Source organism: Spinacia oleracea, chromosome 2 (assembly GCF_020520425.1).
Source record: "Spinacia oleracea cultivar Varoflay chromosome 2, BTI_SOV_V1, whole genome shotgun sequence".
NCBI lineage: Eukaryota > Viridiplantae > Streptophyta > Magnoliopsida > Caryophyllales > Amaranthaceae > Spinacia > Spinacia oleracea.
The window spans coordinates 107046190-107064440 of NC_079488.1; the positions used below are offsets into that span (position 1 = coordinate 107046190).

At 36.0% G+C, this 18251-nt stretch overlaps 1 protein-coding gene across 4 annotated transcripts; it reads right to left on the minus strand.

Annotated features, from left to right (window-relative positions):
- Positions 1 to 390: 390 nt before the first annotated feature.
- LOC110786277 (histone-lysine N-methyltransferase ATX3) lies at positions 391 to 14227 on the minus strand. Of its 4 annotated transcripts, none has more exons than XM_021990830.2 (23): positions 12862 to 14218; positions 12697 to 12752; positions 12134 to 12332; positions 11583 to 11696; positions 11418 to 11486; positions 11251 to 11319; positions 11064 to 11152; positions 10838 to 10912; positions 10548 to 10683; positions 9835 to 9907; positions 9602 to 9701; positions 9270 to 9394; positions 8558 to 8703; positions 8099 to 8203; positions 6719 to 6783; positions 5125 to 5344; positions 4905 to 4991; positions 4743 to 4799; positions 4571 to 4660; positions 2928 to 3014; positions 2281 to 2355; positions 975 to 1075; positions 391 to 859 (listed from the first exon to the last, which is right to left on the minus strand). In XM_021990830.2, exons 1-23 carry the CDS (start codon positions 13723 to 13725, stop codon positions 769 to 771), a joined length of 3093 nt encoding a protein of 1030 aa, XP_021846522.2. In that variant the 5' UTR covers positions 13726 to 14218; the 3' UTR covers positions 391 to 768. The 4 variants fall into 4 exon arrangements, 2 of the variants coding, with proteins under 2 accessions (XP_021846522.2, XP_021846513.2); XM_021990821.2 differs by having other exon boundaries at positions 11583 to 11708; positions 12862 to 14217; XR_008928480.1 differs by lacking the exons at positions 391 to 859; positions 975 to 1075 and having other exon boundaries at positions 2275 to 2355; positions 4571 to 4674; positions 11583 to 11708; positions 12862 to 14227.
- Positions 14228 to 18251: the final 4024 nt, after the last annotated feature.

Consider the following 18251-nt stretch of genomic DNA (forward strand, 5'->3'; position numbering starts at 1 on the left):
TTCAATAAAAAATGTGGCCCTCGTCCATTCTCGGCATGATGGCATACATAGTAATGTATCATGCGACTCATAATCAATGTTCATGTCATGTTGTACTTGTACGGTGTTGTATTTGGTAGTGGACACAAAAGGTACGGGTTTTATACCCGTTTCCATATATCGGCACAAGAATACCTAATTTGTGCCTAGGCTTATAAACACTCGTAACATTCCCCTCTTTGGTCACAATGCTTGGTCTACCATCACAAGTCCTTCAAAATTGTTGTCCTTGTAGTTGTACTACTCAAAATGTGGTTACATTTTCGCGCTTGTCTATTGAAGTTCAAAAACTAACAAGAAACATATGGTTTTGAACATACCAAATTATTTTAAAGGAGTAGGAGAAAACAATACAGAAACCGTAGTACAAGTAAATAAATAAAGGAATAAAGGAATTCAGTCTGTTTGTGCATTTATACAAATTATGATATGAGACTGGCATATTGCCAAAAAAAATGACTAGAAAATCATTAATTGATATAAATTACATATGAAGAATGAACTCGTATACAAAATCATCACCAGCCATAGCCGGAACAAGTGGGGGTATATTTACAGTAATATTTGTCACAAGAGAAGATGCAAAAGGTGAGGGGGTGAGTAAACTTCTATATTAGAAGTAAAGATTCTTCCGTAAGTTAGCATATTGGTCAGTTCGTTTAACTCTATCTAAGCCTGTAAAACTCCTAGTTAGTTCTCCGAATCTTGTGAATGGCAAAAATTTGGTGTTTAGTTCATGAATTTGCGGCAATTGGGAGCTCTGCAAAGGCAAGGGACTTTTGACTCATCACGTTCATCAGGATCAAACAAGTAATCGTAACTGTAAAAGAAAAGAAGCCTGTTAAATGAGAAATCAACTCGTAGTTTCTTCAAACAGCAAACGAAGGAAAATGATCAGCAATCAAAACTAGTGAAAAGCAAGGGAAAATGCATACGTGAGCTCAGCACCAGCAGAGACGTTAGTCTTGGCAATAAGAACAATCCGGCTTTCCTCATTACCCATGCTCATAATCCTAGCATAGCAGTTGGGCAGGCACTGTGCACGGTAAAAAAAAAAATGATCTCATTGGGTTACAATTGAAACGTAATTTTATGATTATTCAAATATTCTAAAGGATGACGAGCAATCATGAAGCTCAATCAAAAGAGAAATAGGTTTTGGCAACTGTTTGACTGTGTTTTCAAGATCAGCCAACCACAATTGGTAATTCCTGTTGGTTCAGTGATAATTGGGGCTGAACTTTGTAAGGCGGACAGCGTGTTCGATCCCCCGCAACAACAATTGGGAGGGGACTGGAACCTATCCACCCAGAACTCGCCCCGAATCCAGATTAGCCCTAAGGGTGAACCGGGTGGTAACACCAGAAAAAAACAAATGGTAATTCTGATTCATGCTTGGGCTGATTGCCTCAAATACTACCAGGTACCACTGTACCAGTAGGAACAGCATTGAATTTTGGCAAGAAAGGTCAGAGCCATATTCTGTTGCTGTATGCATGTTATAATTTACTCAAAAGATTATCACATATTTGTTGCAGACATATTTGTTTCAAAAGGGATGTAAGATCTGTTTGGCGTCGTTCACCTGAGTCATTTTAGGTTCTTCAGACTTTTTATTTAATTAGAGCAAAGATTCACCCCCGACGAATATTTAATTAGACCAGTTCTATTAATTAATTTTTTGGTTACTTATTTCCCCATGCTTTGGGATTCCTTTGATGGATGACATTTTATCATTCGCCTGTTATTCTGAATAGTTGTTTTTTTTGGAAGTATATAAATAAGCTGAACTATTTAACTAGTGAGACATTTTCATCCATCCCGCCAGAGTTAGTTCCAGACCTACAAAGGATGCTTTCATCTAATGATTCTTTGAGCCCTTCAGCTAGGTGTGCTTGTTATATTATGGAATGAGCAGTCCCGTTTTTTCTCGTGTTTATGTTCAAGCTTTAAATGCTAGTTTGCACAAAGAATCTATTTCCTCGGTTTCTTTTTACATGGCATTTTAGCCAATTTTTGCTCCAAGGCACAAGCCATTCTACAATATCTCTGCAACAATATATGCCACTTTATAATGTAATTACAATACCTAAGAGGACTGAGAAATCTTTAAATCAAATATAGAAGCATTATAATCCACTCCAAAAAACATATGAATCAGCAAACATTATGACATGACAAGTTGCATAAATACAACAGGATACTCAGACTCACGGTAAAGGCTAAAGGTTAAGAACTTACAGAGTGGTTGATTAGGCGAGCAATGTTTCCTTTGTTTGTAGCATCAATTACTACATCCTCGCTGATCTTAAACAGCTGCGAAAACAAGTGAAAATTACTACCTCTGCTACAAATTACTAGTGATAGACAGTTAATGCACACATATTGAAGACTTGTTTATTGCATTGCTATCTGAAGGGACAGAAATACTGCACATTGCATGGCATGCATAAGTAAAAAGTAATATCTATTTTATCCCAAGGCGACAGGGATTAGAATACAAGATAATTTCCCAAAAGAAACAAATAATTTAAACGGAGTATAGCTCAACAGTCATTCAACATCTATACCAGAATATTGTTTTTGGCAAATAGTGAACAAATACACCAAAACAGATATGCCTTCAAACCGCTTCATAAACACTAAGCATTGGTATATGAACTAAAAAGAAAAACAGTATTGATTTACAGGGATCATTACAAGACAAATCCTATGCTAGTACACTTGTTGTGTGATACAGCTAGCATATGAGTAACAATGCTATAACTACGGCCAAAAATAGAAATAGACACCCTCCCCCCCCCCCCCCCCCCCCTCCCAACACACACATACAGAAAAGAAAGAGTAGAATAAAAGAGCAGGAAATACTGATAAAAACCTTCACTTACATAGCAATCTTTTCCTCCAACGCGATATTGTGCCTCTCTTAAGTCAGCAATACTGCGCCTCACCTGTTCTCCACGATACTCCAGGACCTGCAGAGACAAGATTCTCTATCAGCCAACACATCAAAGACCTATCTATAATTTTACTTTTTCTTCTCAAATATCCAATACGCGGCAATGCCCATTGAAAGATGGCCAATCGGCCATCAGGACCTGGCTTATTTTTGGCTCATCTGAGCCTGGCCCGGGGCAACTCGGACATAATTCAGGTAACGGAGTTCACTCCATGTCAGGAATCAAATTCTGCTGAATGGGAAGAAAACCAGCCAGCCTAGCAGACACAGCCAGGGCCATGGGCCCAACCCCTTTGAACTCTGTCATTCCAAGTATTCAAAATTTCATAAAACCCCCTTTTCCTTGCTCCCCCCCCCCCCCCCCTTCACTTTTCCCTCTCCCAATTTCCATAATCCCCCCTCCCCCTCATTCAGCCATTTCCGACACTCAACTATGTTCACATTCTCACACTTCTTTCCCCATTACTTTGTGTTTCATTTGATGATGTAAATCCTGTTCCCAGATGTGTTACCAAAAAACATGCTACTTGTGTGCTTCATACTTTAATAACAATAGCTACTCTATTCTACTGACATCAAGGTCAAAAAATACCACATAAACAAGAAAATCTACTCTAAGTCTTTATTCTGCCAAGGATAATAGTGTAATTGGAACATAATAGTGTAATTGGAACATTAAACTGGTAATATGGCATTTTGCAAAAGCCTCCACAAATGAGCCAAAACTAAGCCTGAAAATTCTGGCCAAGATGACCTGAATTTAACCGCAACCGAATCTGCGCTGACTCAAAAATGAAAATGACTGAAAGAGATGTACTTTCCATAATAAGCTGATTGACAATAGACCCAAAAGTGACCTGGCCCCCTGGCCCAAATCGACTAGACCGGAATGCATAACTCCTCACCGAATAGACCAAACCCAGCCAAATCCATTTGCCAATTTTTAGCCAAAATACCACAAATATTTACCTTCATCTTCAAACTAAGAAGGCAGAAGGGTGATTGTATTTCTGGTTTGGGCTCATTCAAATGAACCTTGTACGAGTTGTAAATAAAAAGAAAAAAGCCCGGGCATAGATCTACCCAGTTAACTCTCACTTGTATCTGTCAAAATTCCCCAAAATATATGCATAGTTTCAAACTTAAGAAAAGAGGATTATTCTTGGGTGGACCTGCACTAATAAACAAAGCCCACAACCATCTCTAGTGAGTCTAGTGACCCTTTTTCATATAAGTGACCCTATAGTTTGCATAGTCACTATAATAAATTCAACACCAATTTTCTTGGATATAGTAACAATTTTTGTATCATAGTAATCCTACTTATTTAAAGTGAGCCTTTAACTAAAAATCACATTATTCAAGCGAAACCTCGTACAAACAACACCAATTTGGTACTTTTTTCATAACTACCCTAATAATCATGACAAAACAGATTAGAAGTAACATGTTGACTTCTTTTTAGGCATGGTCCAGAATAAATTTAGTGTAGACTAGGCCCATTTAAGAATTATGCAAGAAAAGAAGCAAACAGGAGCATATATGAATGTATGACTATTAATTTCACAATACCATTTCTCCTTCTTGAATACTCCGACGTGCAAAGAGGCCCCATCCATGTATTCCAGATTTCCCAAAACAAACCCGCTGATTTTCTGTTTTCTGTTCCATTGAAACTATTATGAAGACATTCAAACATAAGCGTTAGCAATAGGCCAATAGCTGGTAGAGAAGAGAAGCTTGCCTGCAATTGACAAAGGCGCTCCTTGAAGGAAGAGAACTGTTTTGAGTGGTTACCCTCCTGCAGAATGAATTAGAAAATCATAAACTTTTATCAAGCTAATCTTCTAAAGCAAGATTTTCCTTTCATAAAGGCAATACGAAATCAGCAGAGAGCGAAAATAACCTTGAAAGAATTCAAACTATCAATCTTAGATATATCATGATGGATTGGCCCCATTAATCGATGGAATATTGGCTCTACACCCGCTTTCTGATAAAACAAGGGGAAAAGTAACAAGATTAATTACCAAACATGAGCACAGCTGCACAGGTGACCTGTGCAACATGTACAACTAGTATTTTATATGAACCACGATGAAATTCAACGAACTAAATAAGAATACCTTATTCTTGGACCTAGAATATATCCGGCACCTTGCAGAAGACAGGGAATCAAATGCATCAGGAGTTGAAGGCATGGGGTCAGGAAGTTCAATTCTTTTAGAAATGAGCCGTGAACCTTTTAAGTTTTGCTCTTGCTTTTGGTCTTGAATTAATAATCTGGTAGAGAATAAAGGCCCTTCTGGAGTTTGCACAACTAATACAGCATCTGGATTAGGGTTCCTGAATCAATAAAACCCAACAGCAGTAAGATTTTGAAGGTATAAGCAAGTGCAAAACCAAAGAATTACCGAGTTTCTCTTTACCCCCAAAAGAAGGCCTAAAACCAGCAACTTTCCCTGCTATCTAAAACAGGGTTGGGTGAAAGAACGATGGAGGCATATATGATCCCAAACTGAAAGTTAACAAAAAAAATATTTCCAAAAGAAAAAATCCTGAAACGCGACTACTGGCAGACTTTTTTCTACTTTTTCTCAAATTCGGGAACCGGGGGGTTGTGACAAGCTCACAAACCTGATTTGACAAATTACCGGACGACCTAGAACTTTAAACAATCTTTTTATATTTATATGTAACTCCGTGGAACTTTTTATTCACATTTTAAACATACCCCGAGTCCACAAGGCATAATCCGGGCCCATTCAGTACATATGCTAGACTCGAGAGGGAAGAAATGCCAGACACAAATAGAAGGAGATTATTGGGGATTTCGCTTCCCTATCCTCCGTAACCCTCACTTGATTATGTAAAATTTTCCCAAGTCAAAAACCGGATGCCTGCTATAATACTAACAGTCACCAAAACCCTCCAGACTAAAAGCCCCCTAACTTGAGTTTCTCCCTCCTAACCTATTGCCCGATGAGACATGTCTTCCAACCAGGTTCACACAGAAATTAGAGACAAAAAACTGGAAAAGGAATCACAACAAATGTAATACTTCTCCAAAATCCCATTTTTATTTTTAAATTTGATGTGAACACATCAACTATATCAACCATTATATCCTGCCATCAGTTTTAAGGAAAATGGAACTGAAAAACTGGCCTGTATGTATTTCGTTAAAAAATAATTGGCCAAAACAAACAGAATAGCAATAGAGGAGCATTTAACAGTAAGTGAGAGCTAGCTTTCCCCAACTATAACTGAAAAAAGATATGGAAACAGTAAACAAGACATTTTCTTAGAAATCTCTAGAATTATGAATACTACTATACTTGTTAGCATTTAAGCCTCCCCTGCTTCGACAATACAGTAAACAGTCATGTTATTGTCCATTCGATAAAAGAAAATGACATAAAATAGTAAGCGTGACATTTTGTTAGGAATCTGAAAGATAACAAATAATTCTATATATCTATATTTGTTAACTATTCAAGACTCCCGTTCAACGATACAGAGTACGTTTATTTTTTTGTTGACTGACAACTTCATGAGAAATTGTTCATCAAGGGTAAACCCCAAAGTCATTCCTCGAGAAGTCTAGAAAAAGATATACACTCCAACATGCTAGAAGTGATGTGGTTTTATTCGTTTGTTCAGAACATGAGTAACTGGGTAGATGATAAAAACCACAGAAAGGGAAAGCAAAGAAGTTACCTATGAGCAGCACAGTATGACGTTTTTCTTGTTACTTGTACTCCCTTTTCCTCCATACAGTGTAACTGCAAGACACATTCATAAGAATGCAAAGAAGTAAGTGGTCTGAGCCAATATACACAGAATGAGAGATTAAATACAAGTCCAGAGGCATGGACCCACACAAGGCAACTGCATATAGTACATAACAGCATAAATTAACCGCCCGGCAGTCCGACACAGGAAGCTGTTAAATAGCAGACCTGCTGCTTACCACCCACATGGATGATGTCCAGCAGAACAAATTATACAGGAATCAGTTTTCCATAAGAAGCTTGGCATAGGCTACTATCACCACAAAGAGATACTTTGATCCCTAGTCTCACAAAATATTATTAGCTGTCTAGAAGGATGAAAGGAATTCAAAATAAATGCAGATAACGTGTAGATCTTTGAAGTTTCCGACAAAAAACAAAAACTTATCTGCTTGGTCCTTCCCTAAAAAAACCTTTACATTTTAGTCCGGCATGGAGATTAAAAATAATTAAATGTAATCAAAATTATTTGGCAATGGATTGAGAGGAGGGAAGAGGAGAAGGTGTTCGGATGGAGAAAAATACGAAATTGATGTCATGGAGAGGGAAATAAAATGTGAAACTTATTTAGCAACAGTTGTACAAAAATTATTAAATTAATCAAATAGAGATAAGAGTGGACCAGTGGTACAGAAAAAATAAGGAAACCGAGAAAGTTTTGTCGAAGGGGAGGAGTAAACTTCAAGTCTCCAATTACGTTTCACTTGACAAGGACATGACAAATGTTATGGAATCATTACGTTTCACATGCCCCGACTATGAGAGCAGGAACATGCGGGAAGACCAAAAAAATTATATCCAAAAGGAAACCAATTTGGGCACTGGACCTCAAAAGGTCCTACTATAATTTCAATTTCCAACTGCAAAGAAATTGTTGGTTCTGCAGAATTTGTTCTGCCAAAATAACTTAACTACAAGAACTATTTCGATCGTTCGAAAGTCAGAATGCAATCACTGATTTGTGAAAAAAAAATCCTATTAACCACATTGTTTTGCAAATTTAGCAGCCTAACATTATAAATGTGGTGCTCCAGAGGCTGGTGCCCCAGGTAACTGCAAAACTCAACCATCATTTAATTGTTCAACTACCCACCTTTGCAATACCAATTAAGAGATTAAAGACCCACCGGTTACTACAGGACATACAGTGAACATCATAAACGAGACATGAAAAATTTCGCTGAACCCGAACCTGACTCGTCAATTTGACAAGTCAGTGGTATCACAGACACAAAGATTAAGTATAAGTGTATAACCCTTTAAAACGGTCTCCAACCAGTCATAAAATAAACAGAAACAAACTTACTTCCAAACAATATCCCGCCCTTGCAGCACATGTTGCATGATAATAGGTAGCACATTTGCAGCATTGAATGCAGGATCCATGAATCTGCTTACATACTACACATTTCTGCCAACATCCAAAAGGCACAATTAGCACCACATACAATTCACCCCTCTCAATTATTGTCTACTAGCTTTCAAACCCGTGCATTACTAGAAATAAAGGATAAAAGTTATGTTTGTGATGCTATTGCTCCAAAAAACTTTCGTTAATTCATATTATTATGTCTTCGATAATCTTATTCACTCTAGTTTATATACTTGTATGATAACAGTATAGTCACTCTTACCAAAAAAATTAGTTATTTCAAACTTAATACTCTCTCCGTCCCAACTAAGTTTTTACACTTTCCTTTTACATCTATACAAAATTTAGTTTGTACAAACTTAACAGAAAAAAGAAAGAAAAGAGGAAAGATACCTTTATAAATGAATTCATAGGAAGTCTCAAGATCCCCCTTGCTGGTTCCATACTTTCATGATCTAGGAAACCAACATCAGGTTGAAACCAAGCACACGTGACATGAACCCATAATGTGTCAACGTCAGTAGGCTTCAGAGCACCTCCTACAGAAAAGAAAGCCGAGGGGGGGGGGGGTATAAGGACTCTGCAATAATTAATAACTTAAGAAACACATCAGACAAGATTGGCAAGCAAAAAAAACGCACAATGGTTGCACATACAAAGTAGGATGAAAGATAAAATGTAATAACAAAATTTAATACAAGTAGAAAACTTCTCCATCTCGAAAAACTTTATTCACCCTTTTTCTATTTACGAAAAATTGCTTCAGTATAGTCGATGAACCTTTTAAGGTAGTAAACTGAGCCATATTAGCTGAATCAACAATGGCCAGTCTATTATACTTCTGTCATCGATACCATAACTCAAATCCAGGTGACGAGTTCCTCCAAATTTAAGAAGAGATAACAAGAAGGCATTAGCAAAGGCCTACTTTACATTTATCTTCTATCTTGACCACTGAAAGTGCATTAGTGCACAGGGAGCAGATGAGGTATTTTACTAAGTGTTCAGATTTTTTACACGAAATGTAAAAGAGATCATTAAAAAACAAGAAAGAGGCATGCATCAGGGCATAGTAACAACTACTCCATAAAATTTAAAAGCAAACCTTTAACAGGACAGAGGCAACACTCCCTCGTAACATCAGGAATTTCACAAGCTCTGCAGACCCAAGTTGTGAAATCATGAACATGACTGGCTCCATAGCATTCTTGGTGAACAGCAATTTGACACCTGGCAACAGGGGGGGAATTTAAATGTTGCACATACTGGAGGGATAATAATAATAACAATAATAAAAATATACTAATAACACTAATTAATTCATAAAGTTCATAAAAGTAATATTAATAATAATGATAATAATAATAATAATAATAAACTGAACTCAAATAGCTAAACGAGAAATTGAGCAGCAAGATAAAATGTAATAACACACACCTGTTGCAAATTATTATTTTATTGTAGTCCCAATCTTCAACCCACCGACATACGGCACATCGTTCAGATGTCCATTTTGCATATACTGGCTCATATTTTTCTGGGAACAAGAAGAGCACATAAGCCTCATTGAAGAGCAAATAGTGCCATAGAGGTAATGAGGCATAATGCCGTAATATGGCAACAATTCATATGATTGTTAAGCAAAGTTCCTAATCAAAGAAAAGTCCCACCTTTTAACAAGCCAAATAACTTTGACTTGTCCAGCTTTTGAGTATCACAAGCACTTGCTCCAAAATCTGTGAGCTGGGGAAACAGTAGGTACCAGTGTTAAAGATGTAAAACCTTAAACAGGTGATAACTCTTTGGGAATATCAATTTTTTTGGTTCTTTTGGTGAAATTCCAGTAAAGACTAATGTCACAGCTGTATCCCATGCACACACATCATAAGATTAAAAGTATGAGAAGACAGTGATAAAATGCTTCAAGTATTTGCCTCCAACAGAATAAAAGGCCAAGTCATCCATTCAACACATTCTCCCACACTAAGCTAGCGGCTGAGCAGAATAATACAGTAGCAGACAACTGCTCAAGTAATACTTCTAGGAAGATTCTATAATCTATATAATAATCCTACAGCTCACCATGCCTAAACCAAACACCAGAATGGCAGAATGCTAAGCATGTGTTGATCACCAACAGTGTTCAGCAACTGTGTACATACGCACGTGAACTCATTTCACAAACATGAGTTCAGTAAATCAGTTACACATCAAAGGTCAAAGGGTATATCCAAATGCACATTTGAATTATGAATAGTAAAATAACTAAATAAACACCAGTTGAGTTAAATAAATTATACTGATTATTACAACTAAGTAAATGCAACATACATTTTTTTCTTCATTTAACATTTCCATTTTAAAGCAGAAAGGACTTCCTTACCCATTGATGCAAGGCGATCATTGAGCCTTTGACTTTGACACTATACTTCCATTTCTTGGCTCTACAACCAGTGTGCTTTTCCCATTCACTTAATGACTGCTTCCTTGTCCCACATCTACCACACTTACACACAACCCTGATAGAAGAAGAGAACAACTAGTCAACAAATTAGTTACAGAATGTTTTGCCGAAGAAAAAAAAATCAAACCTCATTCCCTCACCCCCTAGCCCCCAACCAATCAAACGGCAGAAAGAGAGCATAAAAAGCTTTTGTAATTTTCAGAGCTTACAAGTGAAGGCTTGGGATATATGATGCTTCCATACCATTGCACACAACCGTTACCTCCCTGGGCGGCGTTGTTTGTCTGCATTTTACAACAGTTTGTCTTAGAGAATAGTTTAACACCAAATAAATAGCTAGTACACATATGCCAGAAATGGCTATTGTAAGCATCAATAACATAACAATTTTTGTTTAAATTACCAACAACGACAACCAGAGCAGTGAACACATACTTGACTTCAGGTAGAACTACTGAGTATGATTGGTCAAATGCAAACTTTGGCTTGCAAGCAGGGCAGTAATACTCAGCCTCTTCCAAATCCTTAGATTAAAACAAAAAAAATAAACTTTCAGGGAAGTCCTTAACGAGAAACAAGCACGAAGTCCTGTCAAAACAACAAAAGAAAAGAGGACACCAACCTTGAGATTTTTGCCACAGATTTCAGCACACTCAGCATGCACCCAGACATCACAGCCATCACAACAAACCTATGTGGAAAAACAATCTTAGAGCCAAATAATCAAATGCAACCAATCAAGAAAAAGGCAAGCATCATGAATCTAATATCAAAATTGCAGGGCCTCACCCAACTTCCACCATCAGAGTGGTGCCAGATTTTCTTACACACACCACAATACTGCTTTGACTTCAGTAACTGCACCATATTTGATAATTAGCAACATAACGATTACAAACTTTGATAAAAATAACACTTTCAATGAAGCAAAAATGCCCAGTTCCAAAATTAGACCTTGACACAATGTTTACACAGCGGTCGCCCTCCATGAGAGATAAAGGATTTGTACGATAGAACCAACCCACATCCACTGCAAGGGCGTGTATCTCTTTTCTTCTCAAAAATATCCTGAACAACAATCTTAAAAAGAATCAAAAAAAAAATCATGAGCATCAAACTCCTCTTTAACTAAGCAAATGGAAATTAGCAGACACGAGTAAACACAAGCTACAAATTCTTCCCCATATCAATATGCACAGTGCCACATAACAGTAAGTATAACCAACAGATAAAATTGGACATTATACGTTTGAAAGCCTAGCAGCATACAGTGCAGCCCATACCGCAGTCAATGACTTATTCAATACAAAAATATTCAAATAATCTGCCAATATACCATGGGGTAGAAACTTAAACATGGGAGCTCTAGTAATCAAGGCATACATCTGAAAGCCAAGATTCATAAGAAATGCAAATCATATCAAACTGCTACGTAAACAACCACATCATCATTCACGGTTCTCGAAACTAAATCCTGTTAAAATTGCATCAAAGAGGTGTTATACCTGGCTTTGAGAAAGGCATTCTCGAAACTGGTTGGAGCCAGTAGCCTCGTGAAATCCCTGAGGGTTGCCATCATAAAGTGATGTTGTTACCATTCCCAACTGCTCATCCATAAACCCTTGCTCGGCCAAAAGGGCCTCCTCGATGGCCATTCTGAAATCACTCGGCTTGCTCTTATGCAAATCAGCCTGCCCCTGAAATCTGGAGATATAGATTGAAAATCACAGTGAATTCTTGAAAATGGTGCTTATCCCAAGTTTAAAACCATTTTAATCATTGAGAGCAATTTATGCTATTAGAATCATCCAATCCCATTACTAAAACCTCTTAGCAGATCAAATGCAAATTGATCCACGACAAGGAGGCTCCAAATATTTTGTATTTGACGTAACACTAAGCAAGTGCACCCTAGTAATCAACATAGAACACAACATACATTTTTGTATCGTGAATTTACCAATTACAGCCATATTCTCAGGGTAGCCATCAGTTCAACCCACATAGTCAAGTTAAGAAATCATATTAACTAGCACCAACATGAGCAAGGCCGGTAATAAAAACTTGCCTGTCTAGGTAATCTAGAAATGGGAAAATCATTCCACCTCTAAGCCACGAATAATCCTGCACCAATCAACATTATACAGGAGTTCAGAAATGTTAGCAGTATTTCAAAAACTTACATAACTGCATAATTCAGTTCTCATGATCAAGGGAGAGGAGAAAAGCTCACCCTTTGTTTCCCATTCTTGGAATAACCAAAGTACATAACACAAATAGCACCTGGAATACACGACCTCAAAACCGACTCCGGTGCTTGCAACATTGGATCAATTACAATAGCAGGCCAAGCAGGATACCTCTTCCCTGATTTTGCCCATACTATATCACCCAAAGCAAAGTCCTCTGGTCCATATACCACTTTCTTCTGTTTCACCTTCGTCCTGGAACCTCTCCCCACACCCTTCTCACTCGAAAGAGATCGAGCCACCGGCATGTACTCGTTATTTGATACAAATCCCGAGGAATTCCATGCATTTATTGAAGGTTTACTATACATGAAATCATCCATCATCTCATCCTCTTCTGTGTCCTGGCAATAAGGATGGTACTTATAACTTGGCAAGTTCAATTTCTCCTCCTTGAACTCTTTTTTAACCAAATATCCACTAAAATTCGAACCTGGTTGTTTATTCTTCTTATCATCCCGTCTTTTCAGATAAACTTCGTGCAAACCTGACTCAATATCAGCAAATTTGGACTTACTATCCTTCCTTGATGCAATAACAGAATCATTAAACCTAGAAGGCAATACCGGAACTCGCCCTCTCGACGTTTTCCGTTTATTCCTAGAGTTATTTTTCGAATCAGACTCAGTTTCTTCACCCAATGATGAACCCTCAGTGAAAGATGAGCTCATTGGTGCATCATTCTCAAATTGAACTGACCCATCGTTCGAAGCATAGCTATTTTTAACAATTCTTCGCTTCTTAGGGGGGACAGAAACACCATAATCATCTTCTTCAGCCCCAGAATCGTCAAAATCACATCGTCTTAGATCTGGCATATCCAAATTAGATGGCTGTTTAACAATCATCTCTCTACTGGACTCATCAAATTCGAAAAAAACTGTAAATTTAAATCCAAAAACCCTAATTTCTCCCACCAAAAACCTCGGAAAATCCCAATATTGTTAAAATTATTAACAATATCTGCAGAAAAATCTCCACGGTTTTCCAATTGCTCAAAAGTTGAAGAACAACATCGAATTTCACAGAGAAACCCTAATTGAAATCGTCAAATCAAATATAAACCCAAACAAAACATGCAATCAGATTCTCAGAAATTCCAATAAAGTGGGGGTGATAAAATCTACTAACAAATTGGGGGAAACTGGATGAAATTTTGATTTCGTAATACAAATTTAAATGCTGATTTTGAAATTTTGCGCGATGAATTGAAAACCAGAAAAGTGAATTGGAGGAGAGAGAAAAAGAACTGTGAAACGAAAACAGGGAGAGAGAGAGGATCTGAGTGGTTGAGGCGGATAAAATGGGAAGCATGAGAAACAAACGAGTGTCGTGTTTTATTTTGGGGGTTTTATACTAATTGGTTACATCGGCGATTTTGTTTGTTTGGATTTTAATTAATTTCCAATGTGAGGGATTATAATTAATGGGGCGCGAGGGGTTAAGGGCTGTTTGGCTCCAAAATATGTGGGTGGAGGAAAATATGAAATTCGAAAGTCGAAAATATTGGGGTGGGAAAAAGGCTTCCGGGTCACCGGGTGGGTCGGTTAATTGGGTTGTGGGTTGTCTTAAGGTTTGGGCTTTTATGTCTTGCACCGTTTGTTTTTGGGGTGGGACATGATGGGCATGTCTATACACTAACCCCTAATTGTTGTACCCGGGTACCTCCAATTCTTGCTGTACCCCCAACGCGTCTGTATTATTTTGTTCTTTTTTGTTTTACTATTTGTTCTTTCATGTTATTTTTTAAATTCATCATAAAATTGTTCATAATTGTTGTGTTGTTTGTTCTTTTTTCTGAAATTTTATGTTCTTTTTTATATTGTTTGTTCTTTTTTGTTGAATTATTTGTTGTTTTTTTGTTTATTTATTTGTTAATAATAATCATATGTTTAGTGTTCGTAGTGAAATTAAGCTCTTCAATGATCTTTTATGTTTTTACAAGCGTCTGTATTGTTTGTTCTTTCTTTTCGTATTGTTTTTTTTCTTGTTGTACTATTTGTTCTTTCATGTTTTTTTTTAAATTCATCATAAAATTGTTCATGATTATTGTATTGTTGGTTCTTTCTTCTGGAATTTTATGTTTTTTTTATATTTTATGTTTTTTTTGTTGAATTGTTTGTTATTTCTTGTTTGTTCATAGTAATCATCTGGTTAATGTTCATAATGAAATTGTTCATACTTTTTGTTTTATTTGTTTATACCCTTTTTTAGTCTTTGTTCTTTCTTGTTCTATTACTGAGCATCTTATAAACCCTCCTATTTGTTTTCTTTGCATGCTCATCATTTTCAAATTAGTAAATGTTCATTTTTAAATTAGTTGCATGTGATCATCATATCAAATTACTTACTATTTTTATTTTCAGCCTACAACAATAAGGAAATTTAAATCATGAAAGTCAAATATTTTGTTCAAATCACACTTCATACATACAATCAAAAGTATAAGAAATCGATACTACATCAAAAGCAAGATTTAAGATTGGAGATATAGAAAAATAAGTGGATGATTTCTACCAATATCTCGGAGTAATTCAAGTACAAACTTACATAGACAATGCCTAAAATGTTCAATTTTTTAGTAAAATATATTATTTGACATGTTTTAATTGCTCAATATATGTAAATACATGTTCAAAGTACTCCCTCCGTTCCTAAATAAGTGTCACATTTTCATTTTTGGCGTTCCCTTATAAGTGTCACATTTCTATTTTTGAACATGTACTTTTCCCACTTTTCCATACACTTTTCACATTTTTTTCATACACTTTTCTCATTTTTCTATAAATCATAATTACTTTTACTTACACATTCTACACTATTCCACTTTTCAATCCCCACATACACTTTTATTTGTACTTTATTCAATTAAACAATTATCTACTTTATCCTTTCCCCAAAAAAAAACATTCACAATCATTAACTTTTACACACTTTACAATTTTATTAATTACTGTGCCCGAGCCCAAATGTGACACTTATTTAGGAACGAAGGGAGTAATTAGTAACATATAAACCAATATTATAAAATCAATAGTAATAGTAAGTGTATAATTTGCAATTTTTTCCATGTTACCTGATTGATATTTTTCATATTAATATTAGAAAATCAAAAGTAATAGTGCAGTGTATTATTTTCGATTTTTGCCATAATAAATAAACTCGTAATATTACTTGTAATATACTCCGTATATTGTTCTATGATATGGAAGGAAACAAATTAGAAAATTTATAGTTTTTAAAAGCTTCTTTAATGGAGTAGACATTATAAAATTAAATTAAGTTAAAAAGAAGAAGTTAAAGACACATCGAAAGATGACACGTGTCAATCATGATGTGTATTTTAGTATATAGTTATTGAAGTTATTGATTGATTAAAAAATATATATTTAATTAGATAATAAAAAATTGTTGATTAACATATGATTAATTATTAATGAATAATTTTTAAAATTTAAAAAACAATTTTCAAAATGTTATTACGAGGTAAAGTAAGGAGAAGAGATAAAATAAATAAAAATCCATTGTCATTATAAACACAAATTTAACGTCAAAGTTTTGTGTACAATGTTCTAATTAGTGGCATTTATGATATTTTTAATGCATACAGTCATATCCATATTTTGTTGACTATTCAGTTAGACCCCGTTTGGTTCGACCACAGGTATAAGGTATATGTTTGAGTATTAAACCCATGGGTTTATAATCAACGATATATAGAAAATCATAACTTATTCTACCTGTTGGTAAAATAAATTTAGAATTTAATCCTACCGATAATATACTCTCCTACTCCTTATTCTCATCTTTTTGTTTTTTACACCTTCCCCTCATCCTTCTACTTAAAGATGTAAGAAAAAAAAAACTAAAATTCAATAAAATATAAAAGGCAGACATTATATTTTGATATATGGCACCATTTTCACCACCACAATCTCTCGCTTTGCTTCAACTCTAACCATCACATTCTTCTGTCACTAGACCAAATTTGATTTTTGGTGGTTGTTTTTTTACAATTGAAGTTACAAATCTAGACTTCAATGTCCAAAATTTCGACGATTAACAATATATCTAGGTATTTTATTCAAAGATATGTTTAGTTAAATTATTTTTCAGTATTCTAATTTCGTCATTTTGACTTCTTACGGGGGTGTTGATGGTGGCGTTAGGTAGCATTGGCGATTTGATGGCGAATCGACAGGGTAATAACTTTGTAGTATATTTTTTATGATATTTATTTTTTGGGTAGCTTGGGCGGCGACGGTGGTGGCCTAACATTAGTTAGGCTGTCATGGTGTTTGTTTGATCGAGTTTGCACTGTCGATTTTATTTTCAGTTAATATAATTCCATATACCCACATCGCCCTTGAGTATGAGAACTCGATACCATAGGGGTTTTGGAGGTGGGTCCCCAAATTTTAAATTTTATAAAAATAGTTAACCAAACATCAAGTATGGGGTTGGATGATTTCAAACACATACCTGATTTCTAAAATATGCTGAACCAAATACACCCTTAATAATTTAATTTCCATTTGTCTACTTGGGCACTTACAAGTTCATGTATTTAGGAAAAAGGAGTAAAACATACATGATACATTAGGAGAAATGAGTCTAAGAGAGAGAAAATCTAGAGAGAGGAAGAGAGAAAAAACCTATGAGATACATAAGCCCTTTCTAAAAAACCCTAGCCTCCCCTTTTCTGCCTACCCCCTTCTTCCCCATTCGCCCCCTTTGTTGCCTCAAGATCTTGATAGATCTCTTCAGCTCTCCAAAAATGGCTTCAATTCGCGTATTTTCAACACTAATTATTACCCTACACCCTATTTAATTTGTTGTTCCCAAACTATATTTACTGCAAAATGCTATCCACCCTTAGATCTGTTGTGTTGGGCTGAGATTATCTCCACTAAGGAGATTTTTGGGGTTTTCGATACTATTAATGATGAGATTACAATTTTCCGGGGTTTTCTTTTTAATCTTAAAGATTTTGAGATTTTCTGGGCCAATTACGAAGGGCGGTGGCCTCGAAGAACGCGGGCGGTGGCCTCGAAGAACGCGGGCTGAGGATTATGCGTGTTGGGTTAGGCGAATCGTCCCATTAATTACCTCAGGGGAGTCTCTAATCTCTTTTTTAATTGGTCGATTTTTCTCTATGGTTTTGTCGTTTGCTTGTTATCTGCTTCCTTGTTAAATTTTTATTCCTATGGTATATGAATCGTTTGTTACAAGCTACCTTGAGTAATCATGACTTGTGTTTTTCTGAGTTTTTTTGTGACCTTGGTCTCCACGTTTCGAGGTTTTGGATTTTAATTAGCCCTCTTAATTTTCTTGCATGCCTTAGCAAATTAATTATTTCGACTATGCCTCTTTA